Source organism: Meles meles, chromosome 10 (assembly GCF_922984935.1).
Source record: "Meles meles chromosome 10, mMelMel3.1 paternal haplotype, whole genome shotgun sequence".
NCBI classification, from domain to species: Eukaryota; Metazoa; Chordata; class Mammalia; order Carnivora; family Mustelidae; genus Meles; species Meles meles.
The window spans coordinates 92777139-92795874 of record NC_060075.1 but is presented as its reverse complement, the minus strand read 5'-3'; the positions used below and the strand labels follow the sequence as shown (position 1 = coordinate 92795874).

General features: G+C 42.1%; 1 protein-coding gene across 3 annotated transcripts in view; it reads right to left on the bottom strand.

Moving 5' to 3' along the window:
• Positions 1-18736, bottom strand: part of STARD3NL (STARD3 N-terminal like) — a 54052-nt gene that overhangs the window by 8622 nt on the left and 26694 nt on the right. For all 3 annotated transcript variants that reach the window (XM_046020860.1, XM_046020859.1, XM_046020862.1), the window contains 6 exons: positions 17005-17272; positions 10515-10592; positions 7398-7475; positions 4547-4600; positions 4316-4433; positions 4015-4110 (listed from right to left, as the gene is read on the bottom strand). In XM_046020860.1, coding sequence (XP_045876816.1) covers positions 4015-4110; positions 4316-4433; positions 4547-4600; positions 7398-7475; positions 10515-10592; positions 17005-17229 — 649 coding nt within the window. In that variant the 5' untranslated portion in view covers positions 17230-17272. The remainder of the gene's footprint in view (positions 1-4014; positions 4111-4315; positions 4434-4546; positions 4601-7397; positions 7476-10514; positions 10593-17004; positions 17273-18736) is intronic.

The window sequence follows — 18736 nt, the reverse complement described above, 5'->3', positions numbered from 1 at the left end:
TATGGAGTATTATGCCTCCATCAGAAAGGATGAATATTCAACTTTTGTATCAACATGGATGGGACTGGAAGAGATTATGCTGAGAGAAATAAGTCAAGCAGAGAGAGTCAATTATCATATGGTTTTGCTTATTATTTGTGGAGCATAAGGAATATCACGGAGAACATGGGAAGATGGAGAGGAGAAGGGAGTTGGAGGAAACTGGAGGGGGAGACGAACCATGAGAGACTATGGACTCTGAGGAACTAACTGAGAGCTCTGGAGGGGAGGAGGTTAGGAAGTTGAGTGAGCCTGGTGGTGGGTATTGTGGGGAGGGCACGTATTGCATGGAACACTGGGTGTGGTGCATAAACAATGAATTCTGGAACACTGAAAAGAAATTTAAAAAATAAATAAAAATTAAAAAAAAAAAAAAAGGAAAAGAAACTCGCCCTAATACCCAGTGAGTCCTCTCCTAGGACTCTAAGAAAAATAAAAGCAAATGTCCCCATAAAGACACGCACATAAAAGTTCGTAGCAGGATTAGTCATGATAGCAAACATAGCCAAAAATTCCAATGTCTAACTAATAAAGATGTCTAACTGATAGACAATTCCAATGTCTAACCGATAAAGAAAAGACTGTACGTCCCTAAAATTGAATAGTATCAAGTCACATAAAGGAATGAATTACTTATATATGCCACACCATGAATGGCTGTCAAGAACATTATACTAAGTAAAAGAAGCCACATGCAAAAATCACATATTCTATGATGTTGACATTAATTGTCCAAAAAGGGCATATTTTCAAGACAAAGTAGATCAGTGGTTTATCTAGGACTGGAAGTAGGAGTGAGGGTTAGTTAAAAAATATTTTTGGATGATAATAGTGCTCTAAAATTATACTGTGATGTTGGCTTAAAAGTATAAATTTACTAAAAATCATGCAATTACATATTTACAATGGATCAATTTTATGTTTTCCAAATTATAACTCATTAAAGCTACTCTTTTTTTAAATCAAGGTTAGACGGTACCTTCAGCGGTGATGTTTTAATACACTTCAAACTTTTTAATAAAAAGTAGAAAATTATGTTTCAAATCTGTTGATTACACATCGAGTGACTATAGAATTGATCATCTAAACGAGAACATTTCCTATAGTCAAAGGAGTTCTAATAATAACTACATGGAACCACAGGAGTCAGCCAAGACTGTCCAGGGCAAACCAGCATGTATGGCTGGTTGCTATTAGAAAGTGTAAAATTATAATTACAATGTCTTTCTCTAGATTTGCTTACCACAGATTGTATTATGCAACTGAACTATTCTTCAAACTAAGTCTTTTGATAATTTACGAGGTGGCTAACTTTTTCTCAGCATCACAGCCGGTCAGCTGTCTGACCCCATATAATACCTTCAGCCCAACTGTCTGACAGAGGATTGTGGTTCTTTGTTCCTTCCACTGAATACACGGGGAAGCAGGACACAGACCAATACGCAAACCGGCAAACACACCGCAGTTATAACCCTTCAAAGTACATCTAACAAAAGGTGCTAATTTTCCAAATCTCTATGATAATAAAACTCACCCCATCCCTTTACAAAGAAAAGTGCTAACATTTTAATTTTTGGTGACTTTTATTTATTTGTCTTCTCATCCATTCGTTCCACAGCTATCCATCTACCCTGTGCCGTTGCCTCACTAGGTGCGGGAGAAAGAAAGTCAGGAGAAAGCCAGCAGCCCCCAGACGCCCTCTCTCCTCTACCAGGGGCCCATCAGCGCTGGATCCGTCCCAGAGCAGCAGGAGCCCAGATGTCCTGTTTCATTTGTAGCCACTGGCCAAAAGAGCCCACAGTGCTTTAGAGTCGAATCTTACGTTCTAGGAACCTTATTCCAATAATAGTTTCAATTTTAATAACTTCCTAACTTGATGGTCAGACAATGAAAATATAATACAGTAAAGTCAGTTGAATGAGCTTGAACACTCCTTCTCTACCTGCTACTCACCTGCATTTTGTCTTGAACAAAGCACAACGCCCTGACATTTGTTCTAGCTCAGCTCCTTGATCCAACGAAATGGTAATGCTGCCAACCACCACTAGGTGGGGGTAAAAGGCAGAGGCAGGAAGACAAGCATAGATTCAGAACTAGAAAGCTTGATGAAGAATGTCTAAGTGGTATTCCTCCTGTTATTATTCTGGTCCTCTGAACTTCTAACTTAATACATTACTACTAAGAACGTTTATTACTCTTTAAAAAAGAAAATCTATATGAAAGCATGAACAACAATGTAAACTTCCTTTTTTCTTTCTTTTTTAATTTTTATTTCTTTGACAGAGAGAAATCACAACTAGGCAGAGAGGCAGGCAGAGAGAGAGGAGGAAGCAGGCTCCCTGCCAAGCAGAGAGCCCGATGCGGGGCTCGATCCCAGGACCCTGGGACCATGACCTGAGCTGAAGGCAGAGGCTTTAACCCACTGAGCCACCCAGGCGCCCCTAAACTTCCTTTTTTCAAAAGGAGTCCTATGACAAAAAAAAAAAACCTCAAGGAAATAATTCTCTTAAGAGGTGAGCAGAAGTTTAACACTTATTTCAGTTCCTGTTGGCTGAAAAAGAGATCTTCTGCTAGCTCATATCTGTATCTTATCTAACTCTGTGCTTTCATGGTTTAATCTGCTTTTAGATCCAATAGCAAGAGCCCAGAATACCAAGTTACTTAGAGTTCCCCCGACTCACTGTCCGTCTCATTGCCATGCCTCTGATCTTTGAGTCTTTCTGCCTGGAATCTGCTTTACTATCATGTGTGTGTGTGTGCGTGTGTGTTTGTGTTTCATTACTTACTTAGGCTCACTGCTGGGAATAAAATAATGCAGTCTTTAACTCAGGTTTCTAGTCCAGTGGTGGAAACAGGCCAGGTCAGTGCTGAGGGCAGTGCAGCCAGCACACAGGACAAGGCTGGGGGAGAGTTCCTCCGGAAATGCAGAGAACACCCTCCCAGCAATCAGAGGGTGGGGTTGGGTGGGAGAAGGCTTCTCTCCTGGGAGTGGAGAGTAGGATTGCAGAGCAACAGTGTGAAGGACAGAGAAAGCAAGCTGCCGAATGAAGGTTTAGGTACACAAGGTCTTCAGCGAAGTTCAGAAGAGAACACAAGGAGATGCTACGGGGAGGTTGGAAACTGTAAGTGAGGTCAAATGGTGCTTGCTGCCAGACCAAGGACCCATCACTTCCTTTATCCTTTTTGCCACTGAAGGATTTTGAACAGAAGAAGATGGGATCAATGAAGCATTTACATAAATACTGAGATTAGCTGTGAGCATGGACTCCAGCACTGAGCCAGGGTTCAAATCTGAGCTCCCCTTCTCACTTTTTATATGGCCTTGCACAATTATTCCCTTCCCTGTGCCTCAATCTGCTCATCTCTGAAATAGGCTCCTAGAAGGGATTGAGGATCCCGTGGAACAATGCCGTGTTTTATGTCCCATGGCGCTCTGGTGGGGCAGGGAGAGGCTGACTGAGGCAGGGAGACAGGAGCTGGTGCAGGAACCGCAGCAGGAAGTGCTGAATGGAAGGTGGGGGAGACAGGACTTGGTACAAAGCAGGAGACACAGGAGGCAGGAACACAGAGGATGGAAATGGCAGGTGACTGATGGGATGGGGGCCCTGAGAAAGGGCGGCTCCCCAGGGAGGCTCTGGTCTGTCACGGGCAACCAGGAGGACAGCTCTCTCTCTTCACACGGGGGGTCCTGGAGGATGGACAGGTGAGGGGATGACAGGGAGTAGGAGAGCATCAAGACCCCCTTCCCCTGTTCTGTCTTCTGAGATGCAGATCGCACGTCACAGGGTCTGTGGCCCTCAGTTACATTTATTTTACACTCTGGGTCTCACCACGGGTCCCACAGCAAGTCCATGTCTCAACGCCTGCTGTGTTCAATGTCTGCTCAGGTTCTAAGAGTAGAGGGTGGGGGAGGAAAAGGAGGGCCGAGCTACTGAGTGATGGATGAAAACACCAATGATTATCACATTATTTTACCTGCTTCAGATTCAGGAGGAGAATAAAACTGACCATCTGAAAGACCACCCGGTATAAGTGCTGCCCTCTCTGAAGCATCCTGAACTATCAGGAGTCCTGGAAGAGAAGAAATTCAGATGCTGGGGATGATGGCACAATTCTAGGAGCTTCTTGGCAAGGTTAACCACAATAAAATGCTATTATCATTACATTAAAAAGTCTTAGCAAAAAGCTAAGCTCTGTTCAAATCATGACTACCAGAATCTTCCTTCTAGCCTGCTCCCTAACCACTCTCAGGAGACTAACTTGGGGAAACACTTACTGTTTTCCTCTTCTGCCTCTTGAGGTAAAACTTTGAAATCCAGGAACCACGTCTCGATCCAGGCAAGGAGAAATGAAATGATGGGCAGCACGTAGCCGAAAGCCCCTTGGGAGAAAAGCTGGAAGGACAGACGTGACCAGGAGAGGGAAATGCAGTTACCAGGAGCTCACACTGGAAAACGAGGCTTCGCCATTATAGATGATAATTGTAAGAAAACGTGGGAGGCTGTACCTTTGAGAGGATCACTTTTGCGAGTAAAAAGGCACTGGTCACTGCTGTTGTCAACTGAAAGACACATAATCCAGCACCATTTGAATTAGACATTTGACGTTGGGAAGGCAGCTGCTCCCAAGACACCTGTCTGAGCAAGAAGCTTCTAATGCCTGGAAAAGCCCTGCCAGGCCCAGCTCCTGCCCACATCACTCTGTCTCCAGCTCCTGAACATGCACTGGTCCTACGTGGGCTTCTCCGTGGCACTCCATCCTTCCCTGGCTGCTGGTGTTCTCCCTCCTCCCAGGGTCTAGCTGGCTAGAGTGTTGGCAACCTAAGTTTTGTCCCCGACAAGGTGCAACAGGCAGAGGCAGTCTCCCCATAGAAGGGAGCCCTGAAATGCAGAGGCGGCACTCCCCCTACTGGTTGGGGACCCAGAGATCATAACACAGGACCTGGGCCTTGTCCCTCCATCCACCAACTAGGATTCCTAGTAACAGGAGAGCTGCCCAGAGTGATGCCAACAGTAGCCCGACTTACAGCATGGGGGTTGGGGGACATCGGATGTGAAGCTCTGTACGTATTAACACAGCTGCAGAGTCAGTATTTGTTAGCAATTCAGTGTGTGTACACACACACACACGCACACACACACACACACACCCCAGTCAAAGTAAGCTATCCGGAAGAGGAGGCATTTTACATTCCGACACTCATTAGCTTTATAGGCTGACATTTAGTACCTTTTTGGGTACTTGGTAAGTGTTCCTTCCAGCTGCCTGATCCCTCACTGCGAATGTTTTTAAAACAAAAAATCAAAAATAATCAAATAGATGTGCTAATCATAATTCATCGCTTCATAACTTGGTTTAGATATTGAAGATACTTGGGATGCCTGGGTGGCTCAGTCAGTTAAATGTCTGCCTTCGGCTCAGTTATATCCCAGGGTCCTAGGATCAAGCCCCGTATCGGGCTCCCTGCTCAGTGGGGAGTCTGCTTCTCCCTCTCCCTCTGCCTGCAGCTCCTCCTGCTGTGTGTTCTCTCTCTCTTCCTCTCTGATAAATAAAATCTCCAAAAAAATTTTAAAAATTTAAAATAGATATTGAACACGGGGCGCCTGGGTGGCTCAGTGGGTTGGGCCTCTGCCTTCGGCTCAGGTCATAATCTCAGGGTCCTGGGATCAAGCCCCGCATCGGGCTCTCTGCTCGGCAGGGAGCCTGCCTCCCCCTCCCTCTCTCTCTGCCTGCCTCTCTGCCTGCTTGTGATCTCTCTCTGTCAAATAAATATATAAAATCTTAAAAAAAAAATAGATATTGAACATACTTCCTAAAAAGTTCAGACTTTCACTGAAAGTCACTCCTCTGAAACAAATACTGAGATGGACAGTCTGACAAACACTAGTGTACATTAAGGAGATCTGGAGTAGAACGTCTTAAATGGGACGGCTGTAGAAAACTGAGAACGGACAATCACAGCAGTTTGTTATCAGCAAAAATGTACTCAGGAAAGGGAATCAAGTCTGGCTAATACTGTCAACCTACAGCTGAGACACATTAGCATGGGCTCAGCTGATGGTCTGATGTCGGTCCTATGATACTGTGGATGCTCAGGAGAGACGTCCCAGGCCAGTGCAGCTCCTGGTGGACTGTGTCTTAGAAGGGAGTCTGTCCCCAGCTGGACAAGCCATGCAGGGCCCCACACACACCCCGAGGCCTCACTCCAGGAGCAGGACTACAGGCACTCCTAAGCAGCTCTCTCCAGCTGGGGGAATTCAACATTCCCCCGCATACACCTGCCTTATCAGAGCACTCCAAAGGGTGAGTGTTCAGACATCTGTGGAAATGGCAAAAATCACTGAGGCAGAATGGCTTATAATTCTTTTTTTAACCAGTTAATATTTACTGACAGTGAAGAGCAGGTGCCAAGCTCCATACCAGATGCAAGAAACAGAGATGAGCAAAAACACCACTGCCTTTGGGGCACATGGGTGGCTCAGTCAGTTAAGTGTCCAACCCTTGGTTTCAGCTTAGGTCCTGATCTCAGGGTTGAGAGATCAAGACCCATGTCCAGCTCAGCACTTGGCTGGGAATCTGCTTCAGGTTCTCTCTCTCTCCCTCTCCCCCTGTCCCTGCATTCTCTCTCTCTGTCTCTAAAGTAAATAAATCTTTAAAAATGCCACTGCCCGGGCCCTGGGTGGCTCAGTGGATTGAGCCTCTGCTTTCGGCTCAGGTCACAGTCTCAGGGTCCTGGGATCAAGCCCTGCATCAGGCTCTCTGCTCAGCAGGGAGCCTCCTTCTTCTTCTCCCTCTGCCTGCCTCGTGATCTGTCTCTCTGTGTCAAAAAAATAAATAAAATATTAAAAAAAAATAAAATAAAAACGTTACTGCCTTCAAGAAGCCTGAAGGCAACAACAAAAAGGAGCATGGAACTCTTCCCTTTAATATTGAAGGGAGGGGATAAAATAGCAAGAAAGCCAATTATCAAAATAAGCAGAGAGCAAGTCATGAAAAATTATCAAGCAGTTTCAACCAAAAGGGAAATTTTCTAAGTATCTTTGTGCACCAGCACTGATTTCACCATTCATTTGCAAAATGAGGCAGAGGGTGCGTTGGTGCTTGGCCAAGAATCACTGCTGGGGCTTTATGCTCCTCATCTGGCTCAGTGTCCACTGAGACGAAGCTAGTTACTCATCACCACTGGAAGGAAGCCCCAGCGCATTGAACCTCCTGAAGGGTGGAGGAAGGGGACTCAGGAAAAGCTAGCAGAGTTCAACCCAGAGGAAAAGCACATTTTCTCCCAGCCTATCCCTGTTGTGAGCAGGCTTGGGCCACCAGCACTGGACGAGATGAACCAGTCACACAGACATACTCACCGCTATGGCCCACCAGTGGCGCAGTCTGCATACAGCATATGCAAGTATTAACACTTTAAATCGAAAAACTGCCAAGAGCTACATTAAAAAAAAAAAAAAAAGACAAGTTAAGTTTTAAAAAAGAGATACAAATATCAAATACTTGAGTTTTATGAAGAACTCACCAGAGCGTCTTTGTTATTCTGATTTAACTGAAGATGGGCACTGGGTTGTAGACCTGTATTTGGATCTCTGCTTTAGAATCTATGCAGTACTGCCCAAGTGAGAATTCAAATTATGTCCCATTATCAACACAAGAATATATAATTACATGTTTTATTTTTCCTTTCTGTTTGAGTGCACACATATTTCTGATATCCTTTTAAGACTGGAGAAAATGAAAGGATGAATACCCAACTTTTGTAGCAACATAGACTGGACTGGAGGAGATTATGCTGAGTGAAATAAGTCAAGCAGAGAGAGTCAAGTATCATATGGTTTCACTTATTTGTGGAGCATAACAAAGAACATGGAGGACATGGGGAGATGGACAGGAGAAGGGAGTTGAGGGAAACTGGAAGGGGAGATGAACCATGAGAGACTATGGACTCTGAAAAACAACCTGAGGGTTTTGAAGGGGCGGGGGGTGGGAGGTTGGGGAACCAGGTGGTGGGTAATAGGGAGGGCACGTGTTGCATGGAGCACTGGGTGTGGTGCAAAAACAATGAATACTGTTACGCTAAAAATAAAAAAATAAATAAAAATAAATAAGGACTGGAGAAAATGTTCTGAAAGTTGACTTTTCCACTCCTGGTATAAACACCTTTGGAGGATACCAGGTTCTTAGCAAAGTCCACTGTAACGCTCTGGGTTATGGGGGTATTGGGACAGTTCTATCCAAGTAGCTACCACCTGGTTATTCAGGGTGGCTCTGGGACTTTTGTGAAACCCTTTATGTGTATTATTATCCCATGTAATCCCTTCCTTAACAATCCCATGCATCAGTTATCTTAATCCCATTATTCACATAAGGTGGTAGAAAAATTGTACAAGGTCACACAAGTCCTTAGAGGGGAAGCCGGGACTTGAACCCCAGCAGCCAGACTCTACTGGACCACTATGTCACAGCTGTCTTCATAATTCTCAAGTAAGAAATACAAACAGAATAAGATTTTACCCATTTTCCCTTTGGAAGACATGCCTACTGTGGGTAGAGAGAAGTCAGGTGACTCTTGAGCAGTGCATGTGGGCAGGGGTCTGCCAAAAGTTCCTCACTAATCAACTCTGCAGAAAGGCTGGAGGCTGACAGTCTTTTCAAGGCCACTGACCAGAGAACTACACTACAATTCTTTTACGTAAATGAAGGTCACAAGTTATATTTTGTTTTTAATTTTCTGTTTTCATTAAAAATGTGTTTTCCAACAGTCTGCAAACTGTTTGGCCTCTCTATTCATTCCAGCTCTATCCCTGCATTCTGGGTTTGGCAAAAAGGGAAGTCTTCATCAGCCCTCTATCTCAAAGTCTCCCAGGCCCCAAGGTTTCCTGGAGGCTGTGTCTATTTCCCAGGCCAGACATACCAGTCCTTCCAGTCTAAACTAATGGGCCCTGCCTATTTGGCCATTACCACTGACTTCTCAAGCATAAAGGACAGACAACCCTCAAGAGATCTGGCTGGTAGATTAGCCTGGTTTCCTGACTGAGGCTATTTTAAGATAAACTCAGCAAGAGAAAGAAGAGAAAAAAAGAGAAATCAATCTTGCTATTATATGTCAATAGTTTTAGAAGAAAGAAATGGGATCTAACATGCTCTGCCCCCAACTTCAATGACCTGAGGTGGGTTGAGACACTGCACCAAAGAAACTCAACTTCCTCATCTGGAAAAATGAGGGGATTAAATTATATTAGCGGTTCTCTAAATATTCTGTAGCAACCAAACACCTGTTCAACACAATCTTATTGGAAATAGACCGTATAGATTAAAACAGAACTACCTGGGTTACACAAAGCTGATGAAAGGGAACCCTAACCTCTACTTATTAGGAGTCTTACCTCCTTCTCCATACACACTTCTGCAGGTCCCTTCAGAAGTAAAACAACAAAAAAGCCTTACTAGTGTAGTTTGAAAACCACCAAAAATATAATTACTCAATTATTAAAATTCTCAACCAAAAATAATGATGATGGTAGTGATTGAGGATGGTTCTCTGAGCTTCTAGGATGTATGCTCACTGGGCAAATGTTTTCCATGCATTATTTCATTTACTTTTCAGAACTAGGGTGATCACATTTTACATGCAAAAAAACTGAAGTTTAGGCCCAATATATTAAAAGACATACAAACATTGACAGTGTTGTGAATCAAACCCAGGGTTTTCTGACTTTAAGTGTCCTGCTCTTCCTAACCATTACGCATAACGATTCTAAAAGTAATAAAACAAGTAGGTAAAATGAATTTGGAAGAATTCACTGTGAATATTGCCCACACTGCATCTTACACAACGTTAGGATCTGATTTACTTACACCATCAACTCTAAAGAAATACCAAGGAGGTGTACCAAGCCCAGTGAGAGTCACAGTATGTCCTAGAAAGACTGTAAGCATTCCTTTGAATGAAATGAAGGCCTCATCGACAGAGAATTGAATCTTTGCAATTCTACAACTGGCTGGTGTTGCCCAGGATTACCAACAGCTCACTTTCCTCAAGAACTCCAATTACAGAAAAATGTAACAGAGTATCACTATTATCAAAAGTACACTCACAAATCTATCTCAAGGCAGAAAAGGAATGGCATTTTCTTCGTGTTATTATATAAAAAGGGGAATTGTCCTGTTAGTGATTAGGGTATGTCACTGGCTTCTATGAAAAGAATGAAGGCTCTCCTCCAAGAAAAGCAGAATGGCTCCTTCTGCTGCCTTTTCTTATCTCATTAATCATGTCCTTCTTTCCTGTGACCAGACAATTTCTTATAAAGAGAGCGCAAGTGCATGACTGGGCCAGAAACTGAGGGGAAATGAAGGCCAGTGTTCCAGTGAGGGAAAGAGAATGGCATAGAATGTGCAATTTATTCAGAGGAAATTTGCCTGCTGGTTACAGATGAATCGTATCTGAAATGAAAAGTGAAACAGGAAATACTTACGAATATATCAAAGTAAGAGGAGTAGTAGTCATACTGCACCACCTCCTTCTCTAATGTGTTCTCAATGCCTCCATTCACCTGGGAAGCAGAGTGAGAAGTAAAAATGAGACTCATGTGGCAAAACAATACAAGAAAACATACAAGTAAGGCATTATAAGCACTTTTCTGCCTACCTTCTCAGAACCCTGGAATGTTGAAATAGGAGGAACAGAACTCTCCAAACTCAGACAGAACACTCCAAACTCAGACTCACTCCAAACTCAGACAGAGCATTTCCCACTTCTTCATTCATTCATTCAACAAATGCATATGCTTAATGAGAAACAATGCCTTCATTCCTATTTTGGCAAACTAAAAATGTTAAAAAAATGATCCTTTTCCTCTTCTAAGATAAAGTCTTCAATCAAACCAATGTGTAATTTTTTTTTTATATTTTATTTATTTATTTGACAGAGAGAGATCACAAGTAAATAAAGAGGCAGGCAGAGAGAGAGAGAGAGAGAGAGGGAAGCAGGCTCCCTGCCGAGCAGAGAGCCCGATGCGGGGCTCGATCCCAGGACCCTGAGATCATGACCTGAGCCGAAGGCAGCGGCTTAACCCACTGAGCCACCCAGGCGCCTTTTTTTTTTTTTTTTTTAATTTATTTACCAATGTGTAATTTTAAGGAAGACAATTCACATTCATCCAGTTCTGCCCTCTCTGACCACACTCCACTGTTTCAGCTCCTGGAAGGCCAACAGCTCCTCTGATTTAGCAAAGGTCAATGACATGAGATAGAAGTATAGATATTCTCCCTGGTTTTTCTTTTTTATTTGCTCCTGGCATTTGAAAATCCTGCACTCTCATCAACTTTCATACAGATATTTAATTTGATAGATAATGAAATAAGGGACAGACTAGACCTGCACATATAATCATATGTGCAGAAGTTACAGTTAAATGATGAAAATCGGACCTAAGAAGACAAACTTTCTGTCCTCTCCCAATTCTCCTATCAAGATGACTTTTAAGTGAGCAAGTTCAGAACTCTACATATTACACTTAAAAAAAACATTTTTTTTTTTTTTTTTAAAATCGAGTAATGGAATGTGTGTCTGACAGCTAAGGCAGCCCCCAAACAGACACTAGAATTGTTAGGGCCCGTGGATTAGGAAACATGACGTAAATTCCCATTTCCAGTCTGGAGTACAGACATTGTCCTGGCAAACTGATGGGCAAGATCTGAAAAAGGACAAAGTGAAGGGCAGTGGACCCAAGAGCTGGATAAAGGGGGAGAAAATTAATAGGGAACATCTTTGCAAGGTTTGCTAACTGGTCAAACTGGAGTTAAAGTTCCAACAAAGAAAAAGGACCCTCTTGGCTTGGAAAACTTTAAAAGTATTGCATTTGCTATTCAAATGAAAGTGTGCCATAAACACCATTGGGTACCTTAAAACTCCCTTAAGGAGGTTTAGATTTCTGCGTAATTTCTGCAGATTGCCTACTGACCTGGTTGAACACAGATCTTTACAAGAGAATAGAATGGAAAACTTGGGAGCAAAGAGAAAACCAATGTAGTCTTCTCACTGTGTCTCTCCAGACTAAGAAAACTTAGCACTATCTAAAATATTAAAAGAATGATTATTCCAGGGCGTCTGGGTAGCTCAGTTGGCTGGGCGGCTGCCTTCAGCTCAGGTCATGATCCCAGAGTCCTAGGATTGGGTCACGCATCGGGCTTCCATCTCCAAGGGGAGTCAGCTTCTCCTGCTGACCTCCCCTCTCATGCTCTCTCTCTCACTGTCTCTCTCTCAAATAAATAAATAAAAATCTTAAAAAAAATGATTATTCCAAGTGACTTACAGCAAAGAGGGGTTCTCTAAGGCACAGAGACTACCCTCCTAGCAGAAAGAACAGCAATGAACCTGATGATACAGTCTTTAATAAACAGCCAGTAGAAAAAGGGTTTCTATGACATCCGTACTTTAAAAGATCCTGACTGGGGGCAGGGTCACCTGGGGGCTCAGTCAGTTAAGCAACCAACTCTTGGTTTCGGCTCCCCACATCGGGCTCCACCCCCAGCATGGGAGTCTGCTTGGGATTCTCCCTCTCATTCTGCCCCTCCTCCCACTCGTGCTCTCCCACTCTTTCCCTCTCTAAAATAAATAAATCTTCAAAAAATAATAATAAAATAAAAGACCCTGATTTTGTGTTACCTTTAAATAGAGAAACCTAAAATCTACATCTCTAGCTCCAACTTGTACTCTAAATTCCTTATTTCAAAATCTTTGTCTCAAAACGTCCCCCATAGACGCCTCTTTAGTTTCATATGGAACCGCTTCTCACAGTTCTGACAGAGCTCGCCCATTCTTCTACCTTCCATCATTAGAAATCTCAAGAGTCGTTTCTGGACACGAGGGATAATAAAATCAGCATATCCATAAGTCTATCAGCATACTTATTTTTTATGAGTATGTCTCTCAAATCGGTTTTTTCCTTTCTGTTCCCACTGCCTTACATGGGATTCCTTTCATAGCTTCAGAGCCAATCTGTTCCTAACGGAATCCAACTGGTAAACCACTGCCACAAGATCTTTATCAGTTCACTAAGTATTTGCTGAACACTTACGGTCAAGTATGATCCTAAATACAATAAATTCTTTAGTAAACAAAACCATATCTCTGTCTTTCTGGAACTTACATTCTAGCAAGGAGAGATGACAAATAAGAAAATAAGTGCTCTACAGAGAACAAAGCAGGACAGCGGGACAGACAGAATGAGTAACGGTTGACGGCTCTGGGTCCGGTGGTAAATGGAAGCCTTCCCTGTGGTGATATTTAAACTGACGGACACCAGCATGATAAGCAGTCAGACTCTGCATCAAGATAAAGGAAATGAACCATTTCGTGTAGAAGGAACAACTCATATGAAGGTCCAAGACTGAAGGGAGCTTGTTCCATTGTGAGACCAGGAGGCAAGTCTGGGATGATCTGGGTGGGCTGGGAATGGAGAGTGGGGAAGGAAGTCTGGACAGGCTTCTTGGAGCTATACAAGACAAGTTAGGCAATTTTTATTCAAAGTGCCCTGCTAGGGCAGTGAAGGGTTATAAAAAGAAAGTAGCACTACCTGATTTGTTTTTACTTTTAAAAGTCCCTCTAGAGGGAGCCAGGGTGGCTCATTCATTTAGTGTCTGCCTTTGGCTCAGGTCATGATCCCAGGGTCCTAGGATCAAGCCTGACACAGGGATCCCTGCTCAGTGGGAAGCCTGCTTCTCCCTCTCCCACGCCCCCTGCTTGTGTTCCCTCTCTTGCTGTGTGTCTCTCTCTGTCAAATAAATAAATACAATCTTTAAAATGAATAAAGAACTATTCCTCTGGCTTCTATGAGGAGAATGGGTACTAGGAGGGCAAGGGTGGAAGCAGGCAAACCAGTTGGGCCTCTGGTACAGTAGTTTGGAGGAGCTATAGCACCGGCTGGGTTGAGGGGGCAACTGTAGAAATGGAGAGGAGAGGTCACATTTGGGATACATTTAGCAGGCAGATCTGACAGGGCTTACTTTTCAACTGGATATGGAGTGTGAGAAATACAAAACAAACACCCAAATTAATCAAGGATGCGTCTTCATTTTTGGCCTCGGCATCTTGTTTCCTTGAAGCAAGGATTTGGAAAATCGGCTAATGTGGAAGTCATAAATGAAGACAAAATATTTTGGTTACGGTTATAATTGCATAGTACAGTTGGGTTCCATTACTCTTCTGAAGACCTAAACACTGTTTGTGCTATATCTTTTCTCTTTTCAAGACCAACGCCACAAGGCAGTATATGCGTTCTATCTCCTCAGCTAAACTTCAACTCTCATATGATTTTTCTGTGGAAACTTGCCATACCTGAATCTGAAGCCTATGCCCTGGGACTCAGTAAATGTATAGATATGAAAAAAAAACAATGGATTTGAGTGATTAGAGATTTATAGACGGACCACAAAAGTAAGGGGATGGTATGTAGTGAAAAACCCAGGTCAGGATTGACAACTAAAACAAACAGAACTAGAAATTGAATGCTTATAAAAAATTAAAAATAAAAAAATAAAAGCTTGTTAAAAAAAGACAAGACGTGCTATCCTAAAGATCATATATTCTTTTTTTTTTAAGATTTTATTTATTTGACAGAGAGAGAGATCACAAGTAGGCAGAGAGAGGGGGGAAGGAGGCTCCCCCTTGAGCAGAGAGCCCAACATGGGGCTTGATCCTAGGACCTTGAGATCATGACCTGAGCCGAAGGCAGAGTCTTAACCCACTGAGCCACCCAGGCACCTCAAGATCATATATTCTTGTATGGTCTTTTTATTTTACAACTGGGGCAATTTGAAAAGATATATGTGTCCCTGTGTTTACTGCAGCATTGTACAATAGCCAAGATATGGATATGTCTATCAGCAGATGAATGGATATGTTATACACACACACACGTGCACGCGCCCACAAATGGGAGTATTAGCCATAGAAAAGAATGTGATCCTACCATCTGCAACAATGTGGATGGACCTAGGGGTTATCATATGCTAAGTGAAATTAAGTCACTCAGAGAAAGACAAATACTAAGTGATCTCACTCACATGTGAAATTTAAGAAATGAGACAAATGAACAAACAAAAAAGAGACAAACAGGGGTACCTGAGTGGCTTAGTCATTAAGCCTCTGCCTTTGTTCAGGTCATGATCCCAGAGTCCTGGGATCGATCGAGCCCCATACTGGGCTACCTGCTCCGCAGGAGACCTGCTTCTCTGTCTCCTACTCTCCCTGCTTGTGTTCCTTCTTTCTCTATGTCTCTCTCTTTCAAATAAATAAATAAAATCTTCAAAAAGTAAAAAGAGACAACCAAAAAGCAGACTCTTAAATACAGAGAACAAACTGACAGTTGCCAGAGGGGAGGATGAGTAGGGTGATGAGTGCAACAGAGAGAGGGGATTAAGAGGTACAAACTTCCAGTTACGAAGTATGTAAATCATAGAGATAAAAAGTACAGCACAGGAAATACAGTCAGTAAGATAGCAGTAAGGTTCCTTGGAGACAGATGATGACCACACTGATTACAGGCCCTGAGTAATGCAGAGGAATGTTGACCCATGTTGTATACCTGAAACTGTGATAACACTGTTCATTATACTTCAATAAAAAATTAAATAGAAATTAATTTTTATTTCTTAATTGCTAGGTCTGGTGATCTTTCATTTATAACATGTCGCACACAGATGAACACAGATCCCCTCTGATGAACAAGAACAGCGTGCAGTCCACTTCGCTTCCATTTCAATTTCGTTGAAGCAGTAAGAAAGGAGGGAAGTCAGAGTGTGATCCATGAACCCCACCACAGTTCTACTCCCATGATTTCCATCACTTAAAAGCAGGGAGTGATATTAGTGGTAAATCAATAAATACTTTGGTTTTGTGCTGTTATTAAAATAACCTTTACACGAGCTCCCTGAAAACTGTTACTGTGCTTTCCTATTAAATGATAGATTAGTTTCAAAACTGGTTTTCAATTTTGGAAAACATGTTACTCCTTTGAAAAACACATTAATTTAAATATTGTCTTTAATGTATACATGTGGAACAAATAATAAAAAGAGATACTCTAAATTACTGTGTCCTATCACTGGCTTGTTTGATTTTAATCAATTCTTCCCTGTGAGGGAAGCATTCTGGAAGAGTTACCTATTTGTTGGTAAGGAATGTAAACAGAGCCAAGGCTTTGGGGGGAAACAGACATATTGGGTTAAATAACATATATTATTAAAATGTATTTTATCTGTTTATTTTTACATTTATTAATATAGCAACTAGAGAACTTAATCATCTACAAGGCTTACACTGTATTGCCATTGGACAGTACTTACTGATCTAGATAATTTTATTTGGCAATATAACCGCAAAGACTTGAGGAGAAGGGGACAGACCTCCGAATGGTTCTAGAACATTTTTTCAATAAAATATTAATAATCTCTTTGTGAAAAAGTGAAGAATAAATGTATGGAAAATCTTAAACATGGGGATTAGAAAAGTAAATATAACATCTAAAATATATTCCAGAGGCAAGAAAAGGGGCAGGAAATAAATACTTTTGCCTTTGTGGCCCAATATTCAACTCAACCACTTAGCACAAAAGCCAGCCATAAACAATAGGCAAACAGTAAGGGCAGGCCTGTGTTCCAATAAAACTTTATAAAAACAGGCCAGCTGAATTTGGGCCCCAGGCTATAGTTTGCTAACTCCTGATATAGAGCAAAATACCGTGAATTCAAATTCCAAAGTGAGTTTTAAATGAATAAGCTCTGCTTTAAAACATGACAGTACAGAACAAGAAAAGTCAAAATCAGCTGGAAAAGAGCAATATTACTCCCTCTGGACAAAAGACAGTATTCACTAAATAAGAAAGAAATGATGAGAAAAATAAGAAAATTGTTTCTTGTGTCTGGAAACAATTCTTATGTAGAGTCATGGGGAAAACCACTTACATTTAACTCTATTATCCAGAGTAATGTTACAAATAAGAGGTCAAAGGTGACAAACAAACAGAAAGTCCTCCTGACATCAGATATCCCTTTCTTTTCCCTTCCTTCATAAGACTCGATCCTGGCCATTAGGTGTGTGGGGTTGATGGAATGAACATCACGCAAAGAAGCGTGAGAGCTCTGGCTCCCTGTGAGAGCGTTCTCCATGTCTTCTTGCAGGGGGTTCATCCTGGAGGAGGGTTAAAGGAGCCTTTCTCCAACTTCACCATCCCTAAAGAGAAGAGAGTTTTGTGTTAAATCAAAGCTCACCTAAGACCACCATGCCACCCCCACCACTGGGCAACTGTTTCTCTGAGAAACAGAGTCTTAACTGAAGACGTTTTTTCTGATGAAGACATGAAGAGAAAGTGAAATGAGAAGCAATTCTTGATATTATCAATATTACAAAAGAGCTTTATTTCATTCAGAAATGAATGAAATAAAGAAGAATGCAATTTACAGAATTAAAGACAGAAGACAGGATGCTAACCACATCAAGAAAGGTCTCAGTGATAACCTGAAGGTCAGTTCCTTTGCTGGGCCCTGGAGAAAACCTCTCCAACTCTTGTCATTACTCCTGAACCAGGAATCCATTTCCTGAAAGCTCCCCAGAGAATTCGTAATCAGAATGTGTAAACAAGACAAGAAAAAATGTGTTTCCTAAAGAGGATTGCTTTCCACCAAAGAAAGTATCTAATAAACTGACTTTAGCATTTCCTCATCACCTCGTAATGAATAAGCATGTTTCCAGGTCTCTTCTTGGAAAAGAATCATACACACCCCTAAAGTTCAGCATTCTCCAAATACCTCTGTGCTAATTACACAAGTTACAGCTCTATCTAGAGATCCAGGAACCCCCTTCTCCAAGACCAAGGTGTGCTTCTACAATACAACGAAAAGATTAGTCACCTAAGTGGTCTGATCTCCTCATGGATGATGCAAAGTCATGAAGCAGTACGGTGGATGGCATTACTGTTTGCCAAACATTCCTGCTTCCCTCCTATAGCACCTCTCCCCATCAGAGATTCTATACCCCAGGCTCTACTGACCTCGTGTGCCTTTCTTTGGCCAGTGGAATGCAAGCAGAAGTTCATGTGCCACTCTTGTCCAGATCCAGGAACCAGGCACTAGTTCTCTTTGCTTTTGCCAGTGACTGGCAGTGGCCAGATAAAGAAGTGAATTTTCAAATCTATGTCATCAGAGGTTGACTTAGTGATTATCTTCGAGCAAGAGGGAGGGAAGAGCGACTAGAGCTCACAAGTTTGGTCAAATTCCATTTCCTGGCCTGAGTAGTGCTAGCATGGCTCTGCCCACTTAGTGATAATCTACTGACGTCGGTAGTAGCTTCACGGTGTATTGATTTGTGAATATTCAAGATGCTGTACGCCTATGTACGTACACATATATTGTCTACATGTCTCTGTTAAGTAGACTTTATCATTATACGTCTATAACAGTTCCAACTAGAAAACAATCTAAGTATCTAACAAGGGATTAGATAAATCATAGTACAGCCACAGTAGTCATTAAAATAAATACTTAGAAAGTATGTGTAACTTAGAAAAATGTTTGTTTTAATAGTAACTCGACTAAAATCTGAATATTAAACGGAACACAGAGTATGTTTACAACTTTGTAAAAATAAAACCAAATTTTTACAAGAATGTATCTATGAAACGTACCAAATCTTGGTACT